Genomic DNA, 27,771 nt, shown 5'->3' with positions numbered 1-27,771 from the left:
GTGGGCATGGTTTTCAAGGAGTTTTGGGCTGAAGAGATAAGTAGTATTTTGTTGTTTTGTTTTGTCTGCAAATGTATTATTCCTGAACTTGAAAGATAAATAAATTTGAAGATCTCTCTAACAAGGCTTCCCGGAGAAGATTGAAGGGGTTTTGCCTGGGTCTAAGTTGACCAAAAATCTGTGTGTATTTTTATGTGTGTTGTTGATGTCCATATTTATTTTCAGCATGTGTTGATAGTCCCATGTGTTTTAATCTGAAAATTTCATTTCTAGAATTCTATATGTAGAATGTATGTTTATGGGAAAGGACATTTAATTGAATGAGAGTGATAAGATGAAATTAAAACCGGGTTGGGATTGCAGGAAACTTTTTTTAGTCATCAAATTTCAACATGGTATCAGAGCTACAGGCTGAAAATTGCAGTTTGAACAACAGACAGTAGTTTGGGACAACAAATTGAATTTTTGGACAACAAACTCAGTTTGGACAACAAACTGATATTTTGGGACAACAAGGTGAAATTTCACACAGACTGAACTTTTGGGACAACAAGGTGTGCTGGAAAGTTCATTTCTCCATTTTCTTGGTTTTGTAAATTTTGGACAGCAATCATGGCCATGTTCTTAAGGATAGAGGACAGACTGGATGGGATATCCAACTATGCTGTTTGGAAGGACAAAATTTAGACAGTGTTTGAGGAGGCAACAGTTTGGGACATAGTGCGACAAGTGGTTGTACCTCCTACTGCTGTAGATGAACTTGCTGAATTCGCAAAAAATAATGCAAAGGCAAAAAGGAATTTGATGGATAGTCTGAAGGATCATGTGGTTCCTTAGGTGAGAGGAAACACATATGCATAGCAGATGTGGGCAGCTCTAACCACTCTCTATCAGAGTACCAATGAGAGCAAGAAGATGGTACTCAAAGAACAATTGAAGAACATCAGGATGACAAAGGCTGAAAGTGTAGTTCATTATCTTGGCAGGGTCAAATAGGTACGTGATGATTTGATTGTTATTGGTGAGGCAGTTGCACCCACAGAGTTAGTCAGGATAGCTGTAGTGGGACTTCCTAAGTCTTGGGAGGTCTTTGGAGACGCTGTTACCTCTAGGGAGAATTTTCCTAATTGGGACAGATCCTGGGATGATTGTGTGCAACATGGGATACAACAGATTGGCAGTGGTAAGGTGAAGATAGCAGATGAGGAGGATGTAGCCTTGGACAACCAAGGGGAAGAACAAAGGGAAGGCCAAGAAAGGGGCTAAGGGAAAGGAGAAGAAGAAGAAGAAAGATACATATATGTCCAAAGTCAAAAAGGGGCTAAGGGAAAGGAGAAGGAGAAGAAGAAAGATACAGATATGTCCAAAGTCAAATGTTGGACATGTCAGAAGATGGGACACTATGCTGCTACATGTACTGAGAGGAAGAAAGGTACTGCAGCTTCAATAAAGGTGCAATAGTTTGCTTCACAGTTTTACCGGGTCTTTGCATTTATTACTTCTACATCTAGTAGGAGTACATCATCCGATGTGTGGTACATAGCCAATGGGGCTTCTTGCCATATGACAGGTGCACAAGAGTTCTTTTCAGAGCTTGCAGAGAGGGCACTTGATATTGAGATTGTACTAGGAGATGACCGCAATATGAGAGTTGTTGGTGTGGGGACTGTGACCTTTGAGAGGGAGTATTTGCCTCCTTTGAAGGTCATGGATGTTTTGTATGTTCCGGGGATGAAAAAGAACTTGATTTCAGTGTCTGCTATGGAGGAGAAGGGGTTTGACGTCACTTTCTCAAGAGGGCAGGTATTGATTCATCCCAGGGGAGCTTCCATCACTTCGGCCAAAGTGATTGCAGTCCGCTCTGGGAAACTATACATGTTCATTTTTCAGTCGGCAAGAACATTGGTGAGTAGCACATCTGGTAGCACTCACACTAGTACCACCAACAATAGAGATTTGTGCTAGTTATGGTATCAGAGGATGGCACATATGCATCATGGAGCTTTGAGAGTACGGAGGGAGATCACTATTGGAGTTCCTGATTTCAGTGTTGAGCATTATGAGGTCTGCAGAGGGTGTGATTTGGGCAAGTACACCAAGTTACCATTCCTAGCGAGCTACAACAGATCTACATGTATACTAGACTTAATTCATACTGATGTTAGTGGCCGTATGTCTCATGTGTCTTTGGGTGGTTATGAGTATTATGTTATATTCATTGATGACTATTCTAGGAGGACTTGGATATATTTCTTGAAGACCAAGGGTGAGGTCTTCAGTCGCTTTAAAGATTTCAAAGCTCTTGTGGAAAAACAGATAGGTAGGAAGATTCAGGTCTTGAGGTCAAACAATGGTGGTGAGTACACCGATGGTGGGTTTTCTGACTTCTGTGCACAGGAGGGCATTAGGAGAGAGTTCATGATTCCTTACAACCCCCAGCAGAATGGGGTGTCTGAAAGGAAGAACAGAGCTATTGTTGGGGCTGCTAGAGCGATGATTCATGATCAGGGGTTGCCTTTGTTTTTGTGGGTTGAGGCCTACAATACTGTTGTTTATCTTCAAAACAGGAGTCCTCACAGAGTATTGGGGAATATGACTCCGGAGGAGGTTTTCACTGGAGAGAAGCCTCATGTAGGACATCTTCGTATCTTTGGATGTCTCACATACTATTATATCCCCAAGGAGCAGAGGACGAAGCTGGAACCCATGGCAGAGAAGGGTATCTTTATGGGTTACAACAAGACTTCGAAAGCCTATCAGATCTTCATTCCTTCTAAACGGAGAGTGGTGATTAGGAGGGATGTGAAGTTCAAGGAGAAGAGGGCCTATCAGAGATCACGAGAGTATGATTAGAGAGAGTCATAGACTTGTCCTTTGCAGGGAGGTCAGGTACAGGGAGCAGGACCTCAGGGTTCTGGATCGACTGGTACATGAGGTACTTAAGTGTCAGTGACATCTGGGGCACCAGTGGCGAGTTCACCAAGCACTTCTTTAGGGAGTCCACTGGTACAAAGTTCACATGGCACTTCAGCTGACACAGGCACAAGTGCCAGTATAGGTTCTTCGAGGATAGGTGTTGGTACGAGCACACCAGGGTCAGTTGGTAGACCTTCAGGTTCATTAGACTGGGGGCTAGATGATGAGGTTCCCTACGGGAAAGCTTCTTCAAGGAAGAGGAGGCTCAAGTGGCTTCAAGACACCTTGAAGGAAGCAGAGTCCATTGGTCCTTCGAAGAGGGTGAACAAGGAGAGTGTGCCACCTGAGTGGTTTTGCAATTATGTAGCCAAGGCTACCAACATTGTTGATTCTGAGCCTACTAGCTATGAGTAGGTTTCGAGCTAGGAGGCATGGAGAGAGGCTATGGTGGAGGAGTATGCCTCTATCATTAAGAACAATGTATCGGAAGTGGTGCCTAGGCCTGAGGGCAAGTCAGTTGTGACTTCCAGGTGGCTCTACAAGATCAAGCATACTGCGGATGGCAGCATTGAGAAGTTCAAGGCGAGGTTTGTGGTTAGAGGGTTCTCACAGATAGAGGGAGTTGACTATGATGAGACCTTCGCTCTCGTAGCTCGGTACACTTCTATCCGCTCCCTTATTTCTATTGCTGCAGAGATGGGTTGGCAGATCCATCAGATGGATGTGAAGACCACATTTCTGAACGAAGTTATAAAGGAGGTGTATGTTGAATAGCCACTGGGCTTTGAGATACTTGGGCGGGAGACCCATGTATGCCAGTTGAGGTGAGCACTCTACAGACTTAAGCAAGCTCCGAGAGCTTGGTATTCGAGGATTGATACTTACTTGCAGCAGATGGGTTTCACGAAGAGTGATGCAAATCTGAACCTATACTACATTGTTGTAGGGGATGATCCGCTCATTCTTGTGTTGTATGTTGATGAGTTGTTCATTATTGGGGTAGAGAGACTGATTAGTGGTTGCAAGGAGGATCTTGCTATGGAGTTCGAGATGAAGGACATTGGGCTGATGCATTACTTTTTAGGGCTTGAGGTGTGGCAAGAGGAGGGGCATATCTTTCTAGGGCAGGGGTAGTATGCTGTGGATGTGTTGAGCAGATTTTACATGGCAGAATGTAGACCCATGTCTACACCTATGATCATCAACTGGAAGAAGCTTCATGCTTCAGATTCTAGTTTGGTGGATCACACATTGTATAGGCAACTTATTGGGTCCTTGATGTATCTAGTCAACACTAGGCCAGATATATGCTTTGCTGTGAACACACTTAGCCAGTTCATGGTTGAGCCCAGGAAGGTGCACTGGGTAGCTGCAAAGCACATTCTTCGCTACTTGCAAGGGACTGTTGATAATGGTCTAGACTATATGTGGGGAGATGGAGTGAGGTTGGCAGGTTACAGAGATTTATATTGGGTAGGTTGTGCTTTTGACAGGTAAAGCACTTCGTTTTGGATTGGATTCGACAGTTGTGTCGTGGTTCAGTCGAAAACAAAAGTCAGCTTTGAGCTCTTCCGAGGTTGAGTATATGGCTACTAGTCAGGCTAGTTGTGAGGCCATTTGGCTTCGCAAGTTGTTGTATGGCCTATTTGATCAGGAGTTGAGACCGACGATTATTCACTGTGATAATCAGAGTTGCATTAAACTCACGAAGAATCCAGTTTTTCATGATAGGTCAAAACACATTGACATCAGATATAATTTAATCAGGGACTATGTTCAGAAGGGGGCAGTGAAGCTGGAGTATATATCAGCAGATGAGCAGGTGGTTGATGTTCTCATGAAGTCCTTGCCAAGAGACAAGCATGTCCATTTCAGGGACAAAATGGTTGTGGTGAGAAACACTTTCTTCGGTAAGAGGGAGTGTTGATTTTTAATGTACCTTGGACAAGTAGTTTCCCATGGGTTAGTCTCTACCTAGGGAAAAGTGTCCAAAATAATTCTTTTCCTAAGTGTGACTTTATAAAGTGAAAGTGACTTTATAAGTGGTAAAGTCAATGTTAAATTATAAAGTGAAAAGTGACTTTAGACATAAAGTACAACATGAGTACTTTATTTAATGGGTGAGTTAAAAAATAGAAAATGAGAATTAAATGCACATTTTTCTCATCCCTTGATATAAATGAATCTGAGCCATTAGATCTTAGGGTTGCCCAAAAGTCATTTAGGGAAACAAAAGGGGGCAAAGAAAAAAGAGACTGTATTCATTCTTCATGAGCAAATTGGAGAAAGGAGGCTGAGAGCTGAAGAAAGTTCTGAAGGAGAAATTTGTTGCAACAAGTTGAAGGAGTGATTTATATTCAAAGCTGGGCATGGAAATCAAGGCATAGAAGACAATAGAAGGTACAGTACGAACAACATTGAATGTTGTGAGTTGCACGCCGTTCGAGAGAAGTTTTGTATTTTTTTTAAAAATTTCATACAATCCGTATGGAAATCCGTACAGTTCCTACGGAATCCGTACAATATAGTATGTGCAGTCGTATCTGTGCAGTGCATATTTTCAGCTTCAAGTGGGCACGAAAATCGAGGCTAAGTGGGCACTATTTTCAAGGAGTTTTGCGCTGAAGAGATAAGTTGTATTTTGTTGTTTTGTTTTGTTTGCAAATGTATTTTTCTTGAACTTGAAAAATAAATAAATTTGAAGAGCTCTCTAACAGGTTTTCCCCGGAGAAGATTGAAGGGGTTTTGCCTGGGTCTAAGTTGACCAAAAATCTGTGTATTTTTATGTGTGTTGCTGGTTTGGTTATGTCCATATTTATTTTCAACATGTGTTGACAGTCCCATGTGTTTTAATCTGAAAATTTCATTTCCAGAATTCTATATGTTGAATGTATGTTTATGGGAAAGGGCATTTAACTGAATGGGAGTGATAAGGTGAAATTAAAACCGGGTTGGGATTGCAGGAAACTTTTTTTAGTCATCAAATTTCAACAAGGCAAATTTTGATAAGGTTAAGGGTTTCAGAGTCTACAAGCTTAGAAATGAGCTTAATGGCTTAAGGGGCAGGAATTTTAATAAATAAGGAAACGACATTAAAGCTAACCATGATGTCGTTTTTGTCGAGTTTGAGGTGTTTGATTTGTTGGATGAAATCAGAGGAGTCTTTGATAAAGGAGGAAGAGTGGCCAGAAAAGGGTTGGAGCTTCTTAGCAAGGAATCTGGAGAGGGCATGGGTGGGACCACCAATAGTGCTAACAATAGGCCTAAGGGAAATGCCTTTTTGTGAATTTTAGGTTGACCATAGATCCTGGGGGTAATGGGGTTAAGGGGAATAAGAATCTTTTGGATGGCAGGGTCAAGGGATGACAATTTTATGGCTTTGATGACCTTGTTGGTAATGGTTTGGAGGGGGTTTTTGGTTAAAGGCTTATAAGAAGATGAGGAGAGGAGATCAAGCATCTTACAATGGTAATCTGAAGAATTCATAACAACAGACGCATTGCCTTTATCAACTTTAAGAATGAGAAAGTTGGGGTTGGAATTGATTTGATGAAGGGCTTTAAATTCTTCTTTAGAAAGGTTAGGCATCGGGAGCTTGGCACCATGGAGAATGTGACCACATTCTTGTCGAAGCTCTTCAGCCGCATGAGAAGGAAGGTGGTGGGAGATGGATTCGATGGAGCAAATAATGTCTTAAAAGGGAATGGTATGAGGAACTGTGTCCATGTGTCCTCGTGTCATGTGACATAGGGTTTCATCCACCATTGGGCCTCCTCCCAAGTTAGAAGTGAGTGACTCTTCCTTTCTAGGTCCTCTAGCTTTCGTTTTTAGTGAAGAGTAGGCCTAATATGTAATAATTGATCATGGAGAGAGCTAAGAGTTGATATCCTACAATCTTGATTCTTGAGGTGATATGACAAAAATTCTCTAAGCACCATTACTTGGATACGCCTTCTATATTCATCACGTTCCTTTGGAGTTGAGACAAAGTCTCTTTTATTTTGCAAGAGAGCGACCTAGGTGGATTTAACAAGGTGGAGGCACCTAGAGTGTTCGAGCCAATGGGGGTTGAATTTGAAGGGAGAGGAAGATTAGCTTGTAGCCTTATTGAGTTCTAGAATAATGGTAGAATGACCCGAGCATTCATTCAAGATCATTCTTGATTTGTACTTGTGGATTTGGAGTAAGAATTCCTTAACTAGGAATCTATCAAGGCGTTTGTGTATGAAATCCTCTCCAATGTTGTAGTGGAGATGGGCCTAATGTCAACAAGTGTTTCCTATTCAGAAAGGTCTAGAAATCAGCAAAAGGGTCATTTTGATTTCCACAACTTCATTTCTCTCCCCTATTTATTATTAGGTTGAAGTACCCTTGAGGATGAGATTGGGGGAGGCTAGGTTGAATTACATGTTGATGTTTGGACCATAAACATTGAGGAGCTTAATGTTATGGTTGAGTTCACATTAGAGGAAATTTCAGCCTAAAAGTGGCCTCCTAAGGAAAAATAATAAAATAATAGGAAAACAATAAAATAAGAGTTATGAATTTTGGAGGGAAAAGAAAAAACTATTTTTTAACTGTATTTTTGGCTTATCTCCTTATAGGTTTACTCAAATTTCAAGTGGAAACACTCGTTCGATGTGGAATTAAAAAAATCGTGTTCAAAATGATTTGTTAATGTATCTCTAATTTTTATCAATGTGGATCTTATCAAAAGTATGCATAATGGGTACTCGTTGGATGTGGAATTTATTTCTGCGTCCAACAAGTGTCTACACTTGAAATTTGAGTAAACCTGTAAGGAGAGAAGCCAAAAATACAATTAAAAATAGTAGTTTTTATTTATTTTTATTTTCCCTCCAAAATATTTACATGTACATCTTTTTAAATTTAAAGTATTTTGATTGGTTTACATATTACGTACATAAAAATTTCATGGGCACTTTTACGCTGAAATTTCCTCTAATGTCCAAAAAAAAAACAATGACATAAATGCAATTGTGGGATTTTCAATAGTTGATGAGGTGGAGAGAGGGCTTCCATGCCACAACCAAGACTCTAGATAGTCCAGTGGAGCTTGTGTGCTCAAAGTTTTGGATTGGGAAGTATTTTCAAAGAGGATTTGCATATGACCTCTAAAGTCATGGTTTCTTGGACAAAAAACACATCTAACCTATGTTTTGGATTGGGAAGTATTTTCAAAGAGGATTGCATATGACCTCTAAAGTCATGGTTTCTTGGACAAAAAACACATCTAACCTATGTGCATTTATAGTTTTGCGAAGGGATAGAAGCTTTTGGGCATGTCCCTAACCCTTGTTGATCGATCACAATATCATTTTGTGTAACTTCTTTGGGAGCTTCAAGTGTTCTAAGTGCCCCAGTGATAGTTTGTTGTCTTCCTTGTTAGATCTCAATGTTTACCTATGATATTGCCTTAACAATGTTTAATTTCTACCGAGTGCTTTCTTATCAGATGTAGAGTATGCAGTCATCTCCAAGTCTCCTAACAATGTTGGGGGAGGGACACTTGTGAGCTTCTTAGTTTTTTAACAAGTGCAGTGTTGATGTTGAGATTGATGTATCTCAAATTGAGAAGGAGAGGCAGGTTGTTCGAGGGTGGTGAAAGCCTTTGAGATTTCTCCCATGAACACATCTAAGTCAATAAGGGGCGAAGTTGGAGAGAAAGTGAGATAGAGGAAAGTTGGGGTGGTGTAGCAAAGGGACTGGAAAGGGTAGAGTGGATAGATGGGGGGGGGGTCAGTCCTTGGGTTGGAAGTTTATCAAGTTTTGTCCAAGCACTTTTACCATTTTGGATGCTCCTTGAGCTTCTTTAAAACCATTGATAAGTCCTCTAGGGGTCCATTGGAGCTAATTGACTCAGATGGAGAAAGAAGGAGAAAGGAAGAGAAAGGAAGTGTCCAAGGATGATTTTTTGATGCCCAGGTATATGAAGGGCCTTCACTTGAGTTATTTGGGTTGTAGCGCTTAGCTATGATATGCACTTCTTCAAATTCTTCAAGGCATTTTCCTTTAGTGATTCTTCTTGGGTAGGAGTATCTTAGGTGTCCAATTTCTTTGCAAAATCATCATTGAAAGGGGACATCAACATAGTCAAGTTTCTGCTAGTGAGAGCTTACCCTTTAGTTGAGATTAATACCCTAAGAAATTTTATCAGTTAGGTCCATTTCGAAACATATCTTAACAATCACTTGGATTTCCATGGCTAGGATATGATCATCACTCTTCACAAATTTTCCAATCTTGTCACCTATCTGCTTAAGAATAATAGGCTTCCAAAATTCTAGTGGGAGGTTTGGGATCTTTGTCCATATCTAGAGTTTTGTTATTTGCTCCCTAGTTGGGTTGAATCCTGGCAATCAATCTCGAATGTATAGGCATGTTGCATCTTTAAAATGTGGTCCATCTACCCAAAATGTTCCTAATTCTTTTGGTTCTTAAAATTGAAAGTGGCAAAACCTCCAAAACCAAATCATATTTTAGGGGTGTAGTCCAATGTTTTTTTCCATTTTGCAGCTACCAATCCTTCACAGATTTCTTTGAGAGTTTGTTTCACCATTGAACTTCCCTATGAAAGCTTTGTGAGTATTGGAGGATGGTCCCTTAGAATTCCTCATCATTTTTATTGATGTGCTTGTCCTTTGCTTGATACATAATGTTGTTTTTTTCATTGTTTGGGAGGTGGGCAAGGGGGGAGGGTGAGAGGATGTTGGTTGGAAGGTAGGATTGCTAGGTAGAGGGGGAGGGTCCTCCCATTTGTAAGGATACATAGTAGGTCCATGGGGAGGAAGTCCAAGAAGGTCTTGTTGAGCATTTAGTAGGAAGGGTGAGGTGCAATCGACACATTAAGGGGCATAATAGGAGGTGCAAAGGGTTCCAACTCTTTTGTTGTTGAAGGGGGGAGTTTTGTGGAGTGATGATTACTAGGTGAGTTTAAGGTTGTGTTGACGATGCTGGGCCTGCCAACATTCAGGGGATCACCCCGGTATGAAGTCCCAACTAGACCTCATACCGTTTGGTGTGGGAGTCCCATCCAGTATGATGGCCCGGTTGCCATTGTCTTAAGGATTTGCGTAAACTCTTGCTTGTCAGCACAGGAGAGTGGTTTGCTTTGTCTTCAGGAAGTGAGGTTCGCGTGCCTGGTGAGTGTAAGTGTCACTTGTGTCAATGGTTCTTTCACTGTAAAGGGAGAGGGTGAAAGTGAGTCCCAGGTTGGTTGGGATGCAGTCCCAACTCGGCTAGGAACACACAACACAATAGGACGTGCACAACTTCCGGAGGAGCAGTCCACACGGATGCGGCAGTCACAACATACAAGGTAAGATAACACGTACAACACTCAACGGATGAGTTCGAACGAGTGCAATAGTTGTTACAACAAGCTTCATGTGAAAGGTTTGTCTGATGTCCGGGAGAGTAGTCTACACGGGCGAGACAACATTAACAACATATACAACACATTTCCATTAATAGATTATGTATTACAACAAGTGAAATAGTTCAGATGTAGAACACAGGTTAAAGCAACATGCATTACAAGTGTTAAAGATTAGTCTTACAACAGATACAATACATGTGTGAAAACGTGCTGGCCTGTTAGCAGGCTTCTGAATTAAGCGAAAGTTCCAAGACACATCGTTACACCATACATCACTAACCCCGAGTGCGGGGCGTTGGAGCCACTACTTACTCCTCAAAGAAAAGATTATAGACTCTCTTGGGTTTGTGGGAGGAGCTGAGGTGAAAAGTCCCATGCATGTACAAATGAGGGGGTATTTATAACCAAGGGTGAAATTGACCCTTGTGGATGTTTGACTACCTTCATGACCGTTTGACTTCCATGACTTTTCGACTTACATGACTCTTTGTTCAACAAGTGGGTCTCTTGGACTTCCACGTTACATCACATTGATTGACAACATAGCCCATAGTAGAGATGTGGGTGATATGAATCGACATGACAGTGCTGGTACATTCGTGCTGCTGCTGGAATGCAGGTCGAGCTATAGCGTCGCTGGGTGTTGGATGTCTTCATGGTGTATCACAGCTTCACCTCCGCATGGCGAAGTGCGCAGAGTCTTCGATGGTCTTTGGTTCGCTTGATGAAGCTTTGGCATGTTGCTCCTTGCTTGCATGTTGAAAGGCTTGACAAGCTCATCTGTTCGCGAAGGTGCATGTTTGTCCGTTCGTCTGTTGGTGAACCTGTCCTTCTGCATGTGCTCCCTTCGTTTGTCCCATTTGTCGTCTTGCCATGTTTGTTGGTGTACCTATACCTGCAGTCACTCATGACAAGACGACATCAAATCCAAAACCTCTTAGTCTACCATGACACATGATCATTTAGGATGCAGGTGACCAGGAGAGGCAACAAGGTTGCAAAGCGGGATGATGGCTCCGAGCACTGCTGATGCAAATTGCACAAGTCATTGAGTGATGAAGACGAGCAATCTGAGTCGACAATGACTGTCTGCAAGGTCTGGCTCGGCTAGGAGACAAAATTGCACAAATTTTGGGAGGGACAGTCTGGGCTGCAAGAAGGAAAGGTAGGCAGGATCTGTGCAGTTTTTGGAACGAGTGGGCAGCAAGGGATGGAAGGCCAAAATTGCGCAATTTTCTGGAGGAACAGGCTGGGCTGTGAGGAGGGTCAGTAGGCAGGGATTGCGCAGTTTTTGGGGGGAACTGCCCGGGAGACTAGCAGCCAAAACTGCGCAATTCCCAGAGGGAATTGGCAGCTGGTTGCTGGGGTCACTGGCAGCCAAAACTGCGCAATTCCCAGAGGGAACTGACAGTTGGTTGCTCAATCACTGGGAGAAGAAACTGCACAATTCCTGAAGGGAACTGGTAGTCTGTTGCTGGGAGCTGCTGGTAGGGGAAACTGTAGTGAGGTCGGGAGGCCGACCCGCTGATTATTTCTGTGCAATTTCTGAGCTGAGCAGACTGTTGGGCAGCAGAAGGCCTGCTCATGAAACTGCGCAATTTTTGAGATGAGCAGTGGGTTGACTGTCGGGATGACTGACTGAGAAAACTGCGCAATTTTTTGAGGGAGACAGGGACGGGCACTTGGTGTTTGTCTAGCTTGTTTGTGTAATGCCTCAGTGAGCTGAGTGAGTAAGGTCAGTGGCCTCTGCACAATTCTTTTACGGGAGTCAGCCCTGGGGTGACTGCTGGGTGCGACTGTTCAAGTGGCCAGCATGAGGGTTGATTGAATTGCTTGCGGGCAGCGCAGCTTGAAAAGACTAGCTTGGTGCTTCTGTGCTGTTCTGGTTGATAGTCGATCGAGTCAAAAGCGGGGTGATGGTTCGACTGTCAGAGGGGAGTCTGGTCGTCAGAACTTCAACAAAAATGACTAAGTGTGTGAACGATCGAAAGATGCATAGGTGATCATACGAACACACACTCGCATGACTCGACGATGAAACGACCCAAACCATCCAGACACATGTTCAACATGACTGACCGACGATGCAAGTGACAAGTGCGACACTTGTGATTGACTGTTCATTGATCGAGACGATGCTTGCGCGATAGTGAATGTGACTTTGTGTGTGAGTGCGACAAATGCTTTCATAGCGAACACAATAAGCACATACGAAGCGAAGACTTTGAGCATAACCAGAACATGGTCACAAGCATGACTTATACACCAGCATGCAGAAACTTGAATGAAATGAACGAACAAGGCGGATGCAAAGACTCACACGAGTTCACAGAGTGAACCTGAGTGTGTGCAGTCATCAAGTGAAACTCACAAAGGAGGTGAGTGCGACAAATGATTTCATAGCGAACACAATAAGCACATACGAAGCGAAGACTTTGAGCATAACCAGAACATGGTCGCAAGCATGACTTAGACACCAGCATGTAGAAACTTGAATGAAATGAACGAACAAGGCGGATGCAAAGACTCACACGAGTTCACAGAGTGAACCCGAGTGTGTGCAGTCATCAAGTGAAACTCTCAAAGGAGGCTCCGAAATTGGTGCAGGCCAAAATTTTGGAGGGTGGTTGTAGCCGCTACAACAGGTTGTCTTATCTATATGTCATCATGGTGTCAATTTGAAGGGGGGTTGTAGGGATTTCCATGGGAAGGATAAGAGGGCCTTGTGGAGACAACACTGAGTAGATTCTTGGGATCTAAGTGATGGGCCAAAGGGGGTGGGGTAGGGACAGGTTCAACAAGTGCCGTGATTACTAGGGTTTGCATGTTCTCCCATTCCATGCTTGAATTTGCTCCAAATTAAGTATCATCAAAATTTTAGACATACAACAAAGAAGTAATGCAAATTTCAGCAACATGACTGACATTTGCCATGTTTAAATATATATTACTTGCAAGTAGTGTGGAATATTGACCTTAGGACTTGTACTAAATCAATTTATGGGGATTGCATTGCATTTATGGAGGCCAACTTGCATATATTTCTATTTTACCTAAAATTAATACTTGAATTCAACCACAAGTGTGTTGATGGCTCACTACACTTGAACATTGACAAGTGAGCAAGGTTTGGGACCAATATCAATTTTTAATCCAAAATCCCAAATGCACAACATTTTTGGTTTGTTATCCATGTCCTTGTATATTGTTGTGAACATAATGCATATTCATGTAGTTTTTATTGTTGGTATCATATTGATTCTTGTTGCTAGTGTTTATATGCATGTTATATCATCATGTGCCATAATATTAATGGAGTGCAATTCATTATGGACATGAAGTGACCATAGTGGGGTCCATGCATACCACCTGGATACTTAGATATTAGAAAATAATAGCTACCTACTTGCTGTGTATATTATGTTATTTGGCGTAAGGGCCAAGGCCTTTAGGGGATTTGAGAGTTTTCTATATACTTTTTTCTAAGTGATTTGTGTTGTCCACCACGTAGCAATGTTATTAGAATCGAGCCAGTCATCGAATTGGTCAACCCAAAAATTGCGAACTATACAGGAGTAGGAAAAGATAAAAAAAACCAGATAAAAAATTGGTCGACCAAAATACACACACACACCTAAGTCTGATGACACGAGGACACATAACATAGAGGACATGTAAATACGAGTATTCAACACGAGACACAACAATCTCAGAACTCATCTTCAAAAGTGACTGGCTCTAGCATTGGGTCATTAAGATCCATGTTGGCTAACGCCTCATGAAAAGATACAAAATTGACAGAAAAATGAAAAAAATCAAGCCACAAAGCTTTTTACATTGGGATTTTAGTGGGATAGGTGTCCTAAAATCAGGACATGTTAGGGCACATGTCTGACATGGCCCAAACACGTGCCCTGATTTTAGGACACATTTCAAGGGTCGTGTCATGTTTGTCACGCGAAATATGGGACATGGGACCCCTAAGGACGTGTCCTATGACTTAGACACACACACACACACGTTCATGTGCATCTATATGAATCCAAAACACAGATGCAAAGTTTCTCATATATATAGCAAGGGTGCATATAACCAAACTAGCACTCAATCCATCTCTGAACCAAAAATACATTCACAAAGATGCTCTAAATGGCCTCTAGAAACTAGAACAACTTATGCTACAACAAATAACTACATATTAAAATCATTGTCTATGTTGGATCCTCATCATCAATATCACCTTCTAATATGAATCCAAACTATTATACACAAATATGCAAAGTTTCTCATATTCTAATATGAATCCAAACTATTATACACAAATACGCAAAGTTTCTCATATACATAGCAAGGGTGCATATAACCAAAATAGCGCTCAATCCATCTCTGACCCAAAAATACATTAACAAAGATGCTCTAGATGGGCTCTAGAGTCTAGAACAAATCATGCTACAACAAATAACTACATATTAAAATCATTGTCTATGTTGGATCCTCATCATCAATATCACCTTCTAAGCATTAAAATAAGATAGAAAAAGCTTAACATGCCAAATCAATGGTTTTGCTTGAGTGAAGGGTGCATTTTTATTAGGGCCATGACAAAGAATTTCAAAATAAATGGCACCAACATTGAGGTACATAGAGGGCTTGGTGCTATTGATTAAATGTTATTTCCATACCCTCACACATCACATAATCTAATGGAAACATTGCAATCTTGCAAATTCTGAAATCCTAAAAACTGTTAAAGTCTACTGAATTTTGAATGGGATCTAAAATTCTACTTTCTCCATCGGAAACCAAATTAAGTCGGAACCACTCTCAAACATCATGAAATAATTGATGGTAATGCCACTCTTACTTCAAGAATTGAATGCACTTGCGATGTACTTTTTTTTGGAGTATTGGGATTGTAAAGCAAGATTGGCTGCATAAAATGTTAATTATATGGAAAAACACATTTTGTTCTTTGGGTGGGTCCACTTGCAAGCTGTCTATATTTTTTTCACAATGCCGGGACAAGCAGAGGCGACCCATTCTTCCCCTCCTCATGTTGAGATGTGAATGAAATGATTTCTAGTCATATGGCTTGAATTGTTGTCCCAAGCTTGAAACCTACCACTTTAACTTCCTGTGGGTCTAGACAATCTTGAGTATCAATGGAAGACTCAATGTCTCTAATCGTGATTTTCATATAAGTTTTAGATATTCAATGGATGTTCCATGAAAAACAAATTATTAAACATTTGGAATTGTCCATTTCAAGGCCCACTAACACTTCATACCTAAGTTGCATACAACTTGGAAACACTATGATTTGTGGAAGATGGTGACATGGAAACATGATTTCCCTGCAAATTCTCAAAAAAGTTGAATGACAATTTAATGAGAAATAGATATAAAAGTGAAAAAAAGAAAAGAAAAAGAAAAAGGAAAAGAAAAAGAAAAAATTTAAATAAATTTTTAACTAACAAGTTATAGGAAATGGTTTTGATAAACATAGTCAACAAATTCATAAAATTGGCTTTTATAGATTAAATCCCATATGGTGTTACATTATCCGATGTTCAAAATTAGCTTTATAGATTAGGCTACATATACCAAAATATAAAATGAGCTATAAAAAATCTTGGTCCAAACCACCCACCTATTTATAAACGTTGCTGTAGTTTGGAGTTGATTTCTGCCAAAACATGTTGCATTTTGCCCTTATATGCTAGCCATGGTGATAGTTACCCACCTTATTATAAACATTTGTTAATTTTAGTTAACAATGGTATGTTCTATACTTGAACAATTACTTCAATATCCTTTAGATAGCCCAGTAACAATTTCCAATTTAATTTCCAATAGCAATCGTGTTAATCATCACATTGATAGTAACTGTAGATAGAACATGAATAAAAATGCTAAAGACAAGAGAACACCAGATTTGGCGAATCCCAGAGAAAAACCCCAAGATGGGGAAAACCCTTTGATCAATTTTTCTTATTATAAATATCAAATGTTCAGCAGAGAGAGAGAGTACAATAATACAAAGTCAAAGTCAAAATTGACTTGCCAAATCTCTGTCCAAAACAGCCCTGTCAAATCTGCACTGCTGCTCTCAGTCAACATCATTCGAATCAGCCCTAACCAGTCAACAGTCAGTGGTCAAAGTACCTCTTCTCGAGATCAGTCAAAGGCAGTCAAAGTCGGCCTCCTTTGCTGGTCAAATTCAGCCCAAAACAGTAAACAAATCTGCAGTCAAATTTGGTCAACCTGAAGTCAATCCTGCGGTCAACATAGGTCAAAGTGCCCAGATCAACTCGGTTTTTGTGCCAATAAATGTGGCCTGCTGAGACAGATTATCCTTAAAAAACAAAGTAAAAAACTGTCCAAAAAGTTAAAGTCAACGCTGGTCAAACTGCAGAAAAACTTAAGATTTTTGGCCCTGTAATTTCGTCCTACTTTCTGCCACGTGTGAGAAAAATCAGCGGCCCAATAGTAGTACGAACCAATCAGATGAGGAGTGAGAAGGATGTGTGAGTGAATGAGGTGCTAAATGAGGGTGGGGGTCTTTTTTATTTATACAAGTCATTGAAGGTCAAGGGACATGTCACTTGGCCTTCATGAGCCTACATGATGATGTGTCTGACCTTGATAATTTACAAATGTGTGGGCTTCACTTCAAAAACACATTTCTCCTTGTCCTATTTGGATGATCTTTAGGTTGATTTTGGTCCTTTGGAAAAGAGGAATTTAATGCAATAATTATCTGCATCAAATGAAATGCCCAAAGTGGAATTTGGACCTAGTTGCCAACTTTAATAACATTGCTACAGTTAGGGGTTGCTTTCCGCCAAAACATGTAGCATTGTCCTTATATTCAAGCCACGATGATAGGTATGTAGGTTGTAGTACTTGTGGTGTTCTCAACTGAAGGATTCTCTGGTGATTCTCGTTCTAAAAGTGTCGGGTGATTCTCTGGTGTGGAATGAAGTTTTGAAGCAGGTCTCAGTGGTGGTCTCGGAGGTTTACCAGAACATTTCAAAATATGCAAATCCCATAAATAAAGGAAAGCATGTACCTTATAAAGTGGTCATTTTTTGCTGGCTGCTTGGAAAAACAAAGTCCTTACTTGGGATAATATCTGTAAAAGGGGTTTCTCAGGCCCATGGTGATGTGTTTTCTGTCATTCGGCTCTGGAGGACGTTACACATCTCTTTATACAGTGCCCCTTGTCAGTGGAGGTATGGGCGTGTATCATGAAACAGGTACAGATTTCTCAACTGATTGCTTTCGATTCTTTGGAGTTTTGTTTCAGGTGGTGGTTTTACCTCTCTTCACGGTATGGGAAATATGGAAGGCTAGAAATATGGCTATTTTTGAAGACAAACCTCCCATGATCCACAGTATATTTTCTAAAACTTTGGTTTGGTTTTCAGATGGTGGGTCTTCCAGGCGGACTGATTGTCTCTTTAGATCTCTGTCTCCTCCATTGAAGGTGTTTTTTCCTGCTGGGTTTTTTTGATGGCGCGGCCTGTGATACCAGTTGCAGTTGTGGGGTGTGGCTGAGGATAAATATCCATATACACTTTCTATTATACTGGTTTGGTGGTTCTGGTACCAATCAAAAGGTGGAGTTACTGGCACTCTGGGGTCTGTTGGTTGCAGAAAAGCGTGTCTGAATCAGAACTCTCTCGGTTTATGGGGACTCCAAATCAATCATTGTTGCAGTGGCCAGGCGATCCACCTTTCGGCTCCTTTCTTGACAGTTTGGATGGATCACATTAAGCTTCTGGAGTGATCCTTTGAGTGCATCACTGTCACACGTCTTCAGGCAACACAATACAGTGGTGGACAGTCTCTTTAAACAAGGTTTGGTCGCGACTTCGGGCTCGATCCAGTATAGATTTTATGTGGAGGGCAAGCAGATGTCAGAAGGACTGTTTTCCTGGATACATGAAATTTTTTATTGGACTGTTTTGATTTTTACTCCCTAATATTAGTAGGGTACTCCTCACTGCGTAGCTGAACTGTATTTCGTTTGTACTCTCACATGGCCACTCTCATATAATTTGGATGTCTTTAGTTTTGTTTTACTGGGTGCTTGTGAATATGAGATCTGGACAGTGACCCTTGATACTAAACTATTTTTGCATCTTTCGTTTTTTTTTTTTAAGACTACAGACTGGTCAAATTTCTGATGCTCCTTGGTAGACGTCAGGTTATCCATTTTGATATATGGATTTCTGGACATTTTAGTACATGTACTGGAACTGCCTATCTTAATAGAAGTGCCATCGTTTTTTTCCTTCTGAAAAAAAACTGAAGGAAAGATGCCAAAATGCAGGAAAATCCCAACTTTTAGGATTTCTTTTATTTTTTACTTTCATTAAAAATTGTTATTATTATTTTTTAAAATTATTCTTTCTTTTACTGAAAATGTATTTTTTTAAAGTTTGTAGGGGTCGTGTTGATCCCACTAGTCCCTAATTAGGCATTATGGGGTTATAAGTACCCCTTTCCAAGCTAAAAACAACAAGCGTATGACCTGGATGTATTTCCAAATTAAGAAACAACTCGAAACACTTTCAAAAGTTTTTGAGGAGTTTTGATTTTCCAAACATTTTTGGTACTGAGAAGTTTTTCTTGGGGGTAGGACTTTCCTATAACTTAGCTCCAGACTAGTTCACTTTTGTATTAGGATTTCTGGAGTAATATTTTAACATGACTATATTTAGTTATAATCATTTGGCTTGAGGATATCCTCCCTTCCCAAGATTGGGTTGGTTGTGGGACAACCGATAAAAAGAGATGTCCAAACTTTAGACCTTTTGTCTTTTTGCCAATTGCTGTAGATTGCTTATATTGTCTTAGTTGAGATATTGCTTGGACTGTATGTTGCTTCATAGTTCACTGCCACATGTCACCTGATTTTGTGTAGTGCACCCTATTTTCGAGTTGGCTTGACTTAGCTAACTCTATTTGAGAGGGATTGTGTGTGGCGACATTGGTATTTTCCCTAGATTTATCCAGAATCTTTGGATCTTCTCAGTGATGGCATTTCCAATTAATAGCAGTTTGGTGCCATTGTCAAGGAGCAAAAGCCAGGCTTTGTTGACCAGTGATTCAACTACATATTTTGAGATGAGCAGTTTGTTTTTCTTTTTTTCATTTCTCCCCTGGTGACTCCACTTGGTAGGAACTACTCAGATGGGCTTGTAGCAAGGGTTTGCTAATGAAGATTCTTGCTTCTATTTCCTCAGTTTCTTTTTCAATCTTTCTGGTTGCTCCTTTGGTTATTGTTGTGCTTTTAATCATTCAATGGCATATGCTCCATTTGATTTTACTGCCATTCAGGGGCAGTGAGGTATACTTCCCGACAAGTATTAGAAATATATCCACCTTTGAAGTGGATGATGCAAGCACTACTGATCCATGTGTTGAAATGATGGTGTTAAGATGAAATTGCTCATCCAGAACTTGTGGAGGGATGCCCGGAAATAGTTTAAATCATTGCCCAGTGCATAATAGCTATTATCACTGTGCATAGGATGCTTTTAGATCGGAATGGGTGATTTGGAGTAACAATTTTTGTTTGTTGAGTTTGTTGCATCTCTGAGATGATAATGGTCAGCTATCATGCCAAGGCATCTAAGATATTTGTTTTGGGGGGGTTTTGTTTTAATTTTGGAGGACCAATGTATGAAACAGATTTAAAACAGTGATGCCTAACCTTTTTGAATAATACTAATATTTAAACAAAGGGCTGCTATTAAAATCCACACAGTGATTTAGCTTGTCTGGTGATGAGCAGAAATAGAAAGATGATATGACTATTACAGTTTTCAAATAGAAAATTAAATAACCATAAGTAAGAAAACCTTCAAACAATGTTCAGAAAGTTTGACAGAATATGCCCAAGATTACAAAGATACTGATGATTTTATGATTTAGAGGGAATTACTTAAACAAACAATTTCTTATAATTCATTCTCTTTAAAGATGATCACTTCAGAAAGCTTATAGGAGCAATTGAGACACAACTGCTCCTACCTGGTTATCTTTGTAAAACTTAATTATCTTTGTAAAACTTAAGAATATGAAGAAAACACAATGAATGAAAATTGGAAAAACTTACAAGGAATACGAAACTGTATGAATGAAAATTCAGAATCCTTTGCTTTGCTATTAATGATTCAAAAAAAGTTGAGTACATTTAGTGCTTACAAATGTTTCTTCAAGGGTGCAACCCTTAATAACTCGTGAAAGAGAGTTATTTATACAAGTTTAGAGCTAATAAAATATCTTAAACAAATTTACAAAAATAGCTTAATACAAAATCAGGAAAATGAACTGATAGTCGATCTGTCACTATTTTGGTGTTGAACTGTTGATGACTGTTCCACAAAATTCTGAATGTTGTTGAGCTGTTGATGATTGTTCCTGAGAATGCTGAATGTTGTTGATCCTCCTTTCAGTCAAGTAAATCAGTTAACTGTTCCCAACGTTTCTTATCTGGGATAGATAACTTAGTTACCCTTCTATAAACCTCATCCATTTCTGTATATTTAGTAAAAGTGGGTTTTACTAAAAATATATGTCTGATTTCATTTAGGATGAAAAAGGTATCTCTGAGTGCATTCAGCACAAGCCTTGGTGTTACTGTACCCTTTATATTTGAAACTGAAGTTGCATTTGTCTCGACCTTTGTAAGCTTGTGAACATAATCTTCAATCGGCATTAACTTATCATTTATCACAAATAAGGAGGGCAAACCCTTGCTGGTCAAGGGTTCTAGCTTGCTGAAAAAACGTTGGACTATGACATTAACACTGCTGCACTTTTCCTCCAACTGAAGAATGATATTTTTCTTTGTAATAACCTTCTTCACTTCCAGTATGGTTGCTGTCTTGTCATCAATACCCAACTCTTGAAGCTCATAGCTATCTTTAGAATTCAGAAACTTGATTATATCAGTAGCTATTTCTGGTTTGTCCTCAAGTTGATTTGAGATAGTTTCAATAGCTTCTTGAGCTTTTTCCAACAAGTCTTTTTGATAAAAAATTATTTTGATATAAGGCCAGATATCTTTGATTGATTCAATGATCTCTTCCCATATAATTTCCTTCACTAAACCCAGTGTATTTCCGAGGTAAGAGTCTTTGACTTCTTTCTGCAATACCTCAATTTGACCTTTTGCCCTCTGCAACTCAGCTGCATGTGAACTGTCTGCAATTGCTTTCATGTGTTGTAGTGTCTTCAGCTGATCCTGCAATTTTTGATTTCTTTTGTCTAAATAGACAGTTTCTGAACAACATCAGCAAGCTGTTCAACTCCTGCTGTACTTGTGGTTGCTGCTGTAGTTATAGAGAGTCGAGACCACTATAAGAGGAACTACATCCATTGGAATATTGGCCTTTTTCACAACGTCCTCTTTCTCTTTGACAAGTTTTTCCATTTGTTCCTCCATCTATTTTATTTGCAGATTTTGTTCCATTATGAGCTTCATCATCTCAGATTTCCGAGTCTCAATTTCTTTAGTCATTGGGTCCTTTGACATTGGCAATTTGAGTTGCTTCCTTAATGCTGAAATCTCAGTGTTTTTCTTCTTGACAATTTCTTTTGCAGCCTTTATATCAGAGGGATCATATCCCATCTTCACCAGATCTTCCAAAGCTTTGATCTTGGTGTCTTTTGCCAATGATGAAACCTTCTCAAGCTTGAGTTGTGATTGTATATTAGCCAAGGTAACCCACATCTCTGACAAATTCATGGCAGTGTTAGTTAAAGTGGAAGCAATCATTTGGCCAGTCTGTTTGTGCGTCTCAATTTGGTCAATTGGATGTACATCAACATTAAACTCAAGGGAGGTTTGCTTCTGGTAATGTGCAGGAGTCCTGGGCTGTGGAATCTGAGCTTGTAAGAAAGCCATCTGCATTTTACCTTTCTCAGAGTCAAAGACTGAAAGAAGTCTGGCTTGAGAACTGGAAGAATGTTTCCAGAATTGAGTATAAGTATTCAATTTTAATTCCTCATTCTTCTTCTTAATTTCACTAAAAACATGAAAAATGTCATCTTCTTTATCCTTCTATCTACCTTCACTGGTCTGAATCATGTGCTGTTCCTGGGATGTGGTGGAATGAGTGGGAGACCGAGTAGATTGTTGACCAGATTGTGTGAAAAGAGATGTTTCTCCAAGCCCATCAAATGTTGTTTTGTGTGACTCAATAGTTGAATTGACCTTCAAAGAGAGCCTAGGTCTCTTCTTTCTATGTACAATTCTAAAACCTTGACTTGATGCTTCAGTTGTAGGGGATGATTGTTCTTCCCTTCCTCGTTTGGCTGTCTTTTCCTGTGCAAGTGGAGTTTGTAAATTTGAAGTAGAAACTGCCCGTTCTTCAGCTTCTTGAAGGGTGTTCTCCTTCCATTCTGACTGATTTTTGTATTGTTCAATTTTAGGCCTGCTTGTGTGATGATATGGAGTAAACTTATTTTCAACTCTGAGTCTAGAAATCACTCCCATTGTGTCATAAGACTAAGTGAAGCTGAAGCCAAACTTCATCTCCTTCAATAACATGTCTACTTCTTCTCCTGCTGCTCTAGTGTTACAGATGAATGGACCAACTTGAGCCTTTAGCTTAAACTGTGATTTCTTCTTTACAGCTATAAAATGTACATCATCTGTACTGAGCCTCTGCCTAATGTATTCTAATGCAAAACTTTTCATAGGGAGGTACTTAGGCAACTTGTAAGGTGGAAGTTCACACCAAAGACTCTAATCTCTGTATAATTTTGGTAAAAATACCAATCTCTTGTTGTGGCTTGATCAACTAACTATAAAACTTTTATAATTTCATCATTAACTCTTGGTTCTGGAGTGCTGCTCATAAGATTAATGGCTGGATGAACAAACAATTCTATGAACTGTTTATATGAAAATTCTTCTTTCTCCTTCATTCCCATAGAAGTCCAAAAGATCACTGATTGCTGGTTGCCTTCTTCATCTAGCTTTTGCAAAGTGAATGGAAACTTGTCTCCCTGAAAATAGATAAAAAGATATACAAGTACTAAAGCATACTTGAATACCTCTTCAGTATTGAACTAGACAAATTGTTCATGAATGGTCTTAGCTAGAAATTGACTAAAATTAAAACGAATAGTGGGTTTGGAACCAACAGAAAAGATAGACAAGAAACCAATGATGGCTTCATCTACATGTTGATCAGAATAGTAACCAAGAAGATAAGAGAGAATGGTGGTAATTTGCTTGGTTCTGTCTGGGAATATAGATGAATCATAGGGAGGGTTTCTTTTAGGCAGAGGGCTATCTACAACTAGAAAAAGTTCTAGAGTTTGAGCTCTTTTAGTGAAATCTAGCTTTTGATAGGCTTCTGTTAGGATTTCATGAGAAAAAGGATGGGTTGGCACAATAGTTGGGGCCTGCAACATCTGTTCAATGGACTGAGCATTTATGGAGCACAAGATTTCTCCTGTAGGTGAGATAATAGCTCTTTGAGTGGGGTCATAAGATGCATGACATTTTCTGACAAATTCAGGTGCTTTGTGTATCTGAGGGAAGATGTAATGAGGAAGGTGGGAGTCCCAAAGTCCTATTTCATCCGTTTGATCAACTAATTGGTCCTCCATCTAGCAATAGATCTCAAACAAATCAAATTCGGACAAAGACTCGTGGATTTTACAGTCTTTGTCAACCAGGGGAGTATGATGGAAGTCAACTTGTGGATGAATGAGAGGATTTGGAATTTCTGCAACTTCCTTCCCCTTAGGAGGCATTCTGTTAATTGAATTGCAAGCTGAAAGTGACAAAAATGGGAAGAATTGGGCTAAAACACAACGATAACAGAATAACTGAAAACAGATTAAGTGGACCTGGATGCTGGCTTGCTTATGAACAAAATGGAAAATTCGGTTGAATGTTGAATTTGTCGTTTTGGTTGCAAGCTACAAGTATCCAATGATCAATTGAGTTACGGGAATGCACTATGTAACCGTTTATTATGAAAGAACATGTTTATAAGGCATAAAAATGGAGCGGGTCCATTAATCAACTGCTCAATTGGTATTAATTTCTCAACAAGACTGAGAAATGGATCTATGGAATATTTATTTGCAGGGGTGGCGAATTAAATGGATAATGGGCAGATAGGCGGAAGCTGATTGGATAGAGGAAGTGACGTGGGAGCGGAGGTGACGGAGTGGACTGAAAACCGCGTTCGGGAGTAAGTTCGGGTGTTAAGCGGTTTGAGATTTTAAGTCCCGAATAACTAGGAGCGGGGTTTGGCAGTGTCGAAGGGCGGTTTCCAAAACAACCGACTTCGGACCCCCCTCCGCTGATAACATTCAGACGGCAAGGGAGGGCCGAGCAGCAATAAGGGTTGTTGGATCGGAGGGAGATGCATGTGATGGAAAGAAAATGAATGAAGTTTAATGAAGTGAGGCGGAAAGTGATGGTGGGGTCAAAAAGTTATAAACAATGTGACAGGTGTGGGATTTGTTGGCGAATGAATGGATAAAGTGTAAATATTACAACATAACATTGAGATTTAGCAAATAATGGTTAATTTAAACCATTCGTTATATGCACATGTATCCAATGTTCTAACTTAGGATAAAAATCCTATCATGCTCCAATTTCATTTCATTTCTCTACCTACCCTTAACTTTCCTAACATTTTTACAATCTTAGTCATCCGAGTGCATTTGGACTAGCAACTCAACATTTTCCTTTTAATGATTAATCTATTTCTATCCCTTATTGCTTCCATTGGCTCAGATTAAACTGTTGAGCCAATTTTATTTGCTACCTATCAACAAACAATTTAAATCTAATCCAATCATGATTAAACTGTACAATTGGATTGTATGAACTAGTGTGGCATTTAAACAATCTGCACACAACTTTTATTTGCAAAAATAAAATTGACTAAGAGTAGTGGCATTTGGATTTGCAACACTTTCAGAATTTATTATTTTTTCCTTTTCTTTCTAATCTAACATTTTATTTTTTATGCCTTCTTTTTTGTAGGGCATCTATTCTAACATTTTATTTGATATGGACTTATTCATCAAAATATCCTTAACATTTTTTGTCTCTTTATTCTTTTTGTCCATATCCTAACTTACCATTTTCTCAAAATATATCTTTTAAATGCTAACTTACCAAAACCAAATATTTGCTACAACAGAGTTCACTGGCACCAAGTAGAAATAAAAGGAGAATGTTTGCATGTTCAACAAGAGATTCTTCGAGACATATGTGATGAGTCATCTATCATTTAGACCAAGAGAGGCTTTTGCTTTAGATATATGGTTTCAAGTTACTGATTCTGAATTTAGTTTCATCTTTAGGGAACGTGTGGAGGAAAATGCCTCTTGAAGATTTAAGAAAGCGTTTGCTAATTTGTAAAGCTAGATCACTGATTTCTATGGGGGTTAATTGACATCAATCATAAAATGTTGATTTTAAGTGTTTTCCTTGCTTTTTGGGCTACTTTAGCTTGCTGTTTTGCAACTTTTATTTCAGAAGAGGAGAGACTAAGCAAGCTAGATCACTGATTTCTATGGGGGTTAATTGACATCAATCATAAAATGCTGATTTTAAGTGTTTCCTTGCTTTTTGCACTACTTAGCTTGCTGTTTTGCAACTTTTATTTCACAAAAAAGGAGAGACTAAGCAAATTTATGTTAGCGTGGACGTATTTTATCATCTATAGCTGTAAACATGATATTTAGGCTTCCTGTTCTAACAATTTAGTTGTAGATTTTCAAGTTTTATAGTGTAGAGCAACAACCTTTTCTTCCATATTTGAGGTCATATATACCCTTGAAAGTTCACTATTGAAACTGTGAATCACCCAGGGATTCCCTCCGGAAGTTAGTAAAGACTAACCCAAAGTGAGAAGCATTGTGTGAAGTGACATTAGCACTTTCTCTATATGGCTATCTAGACACCTTTGGGACCTTCGATGAAGGTATTTCCAGGTGGATAGAAAGGATACACGTTACGAAGACTTGAATGAAAGGCACATTATGAAGAGAAAATATGAAAATGGTGTCAGCAAAGAGGTACGTCTATGGATGTTTTAAGGAGAGCGTAAGGTAGAGAAGAGAATGACCTGAAATTGATAGTAGAAGGTAGTGGGCGAGATGTTTGACAACTCTGTGTTTATTAACACGGCTGTCTATTTAGTGTATTGTGCTTCATGCTTAATATGTTAAAAGTCTGTACAAGGATTTCTTAATATGTGAACCAATTGATTGCACTTAGATTTTAAGGCTTGGTTCATCTTGAACGTGGAGGCCTTAAACCGTGAATAAAATTATAAATCTTCAAGGCTGTCAAGGCTTTTCTGTGCGTGTATATTAAATTGTCCACTGAATACAGAAGAGGCTAATATTTTACTTTACAATTAAAGAACTAGTGCTCATATTCTGAGAATAGAAGGTTTACTTTTTATATCGCTAATTTATTTATTCCCTTTTCATTGATTTCAGGAACGGTTGTCTCGGTCTTTGATGGTTTGTCAAGACAGATTAGAGGCAAACAAACTCAGCAATCAAAAAGAAGGTGCCATAAAAGAGTTAGAATTATGTATAGATCGCACAGTCAAAGAGCACATCCAAACATTACCTCATGTTGTTGATCGAGTGAAGCTGGCAATAGCCAAGGATGGATACCAATAAGTCAATTTTGCTAGTAATAGGGTTTTCATGTCTGATCACCTTTTAATGTTATGCAGAGATTATGAGATGTATGAAGGGTGAATTAATCCCCCATTTTTTATCATTACATCCGGCTGTTATGAATCTGCCACCATTAAGGTACCTATATGTTAGGAATGCGATATCTATCAATATGATTAGTGTGAAAGGTGGTTTAAGGACATCCAAATGATACTGTTTTCTGCCCTTTAATGCATGACCAGGGCAAGTAATCCAATCATTCTTTTGTCATTACAAATGATTATCTATTTGTTAAATTAACTCAACATTTTGGTGAATAGAAATTTTGTTTTCAAGGATAGATTGTTAATATCTTCAACCTCAAGTGGTTTAGAGCCAGGAGTGAAGTTTTGATATTGTTGCTTTGTCTCTGGTTACGGGTTCGATTCTCTTGGGGCAAGGCCCTGTAATCAAGGCGGATGGTTTACCTGGTTTACTATCCATGAAATGTGGGGAAGTACTACTTTGATATTGTTGCTTTGTCTCTGATTACGGGTTCGATTCTCTTGGGGCAAGGCCCTGTAATCAAGGCGGATGGTTTACCTGGTTTACTATCCATGAAATCTGGGGAAGTACTCCAGGGTTTCCTGAAAGAGAAAAAAAGAAAAGATTAAATTGTTAATGTCTTCTAGTTTGAGCATGTATTCATTCTGTTGGTCGTCAAGAATTTTCAAGGCCCTTTAATCAAGGCGGATGGTTTACCTGGTTTACTATCCATGAAA

At 39.5% G+C, this 27,771-nt stretch overlaps 1 protein-coding gene across 1 annotated transcript in view; it reads left to right on the top strand.

Annotated features, from left to right (window-relative positions):
• The window catches only part of LOC149138887 (DUF842-domain containing protein), a 49,732-nt gene extending 22,382 nt beyond the window's left edge, over positions 1-27,350 (top strand). The window contains exon 3 of the mRNA XM_089447377.1: positions 26,822-27,350. Within this exon, the coding sequence (XP_089303503.1) occupies positions 26,822-27,010 (189 nt within the window). The 3' untranslated portion in view covers positions 27,011-27,350. The remainder of the gene's footprint in view (positions 1-26,821) is intronic.
• Positions 27,351-27,771: the final 421 nt, after the last annotated feature.

This window comes from Pinus tabuliformis, chromosome X (genome assembly GCF_031772625.1).
Source record: "Pinus tabuliformis cultivar Carrire ecotype Pingquan chromosome X, CPIR1, whole genome shotgun sequence".
NCBI lineage: Eukaryota > Viridiplantae > Streptophyta > Pinopsida > Pinales > Pinaceae > Pinus > Pinus tabuliformis.
This window is presented reverse-complemented; position numbering and strand designations above follow the sequence as displayed.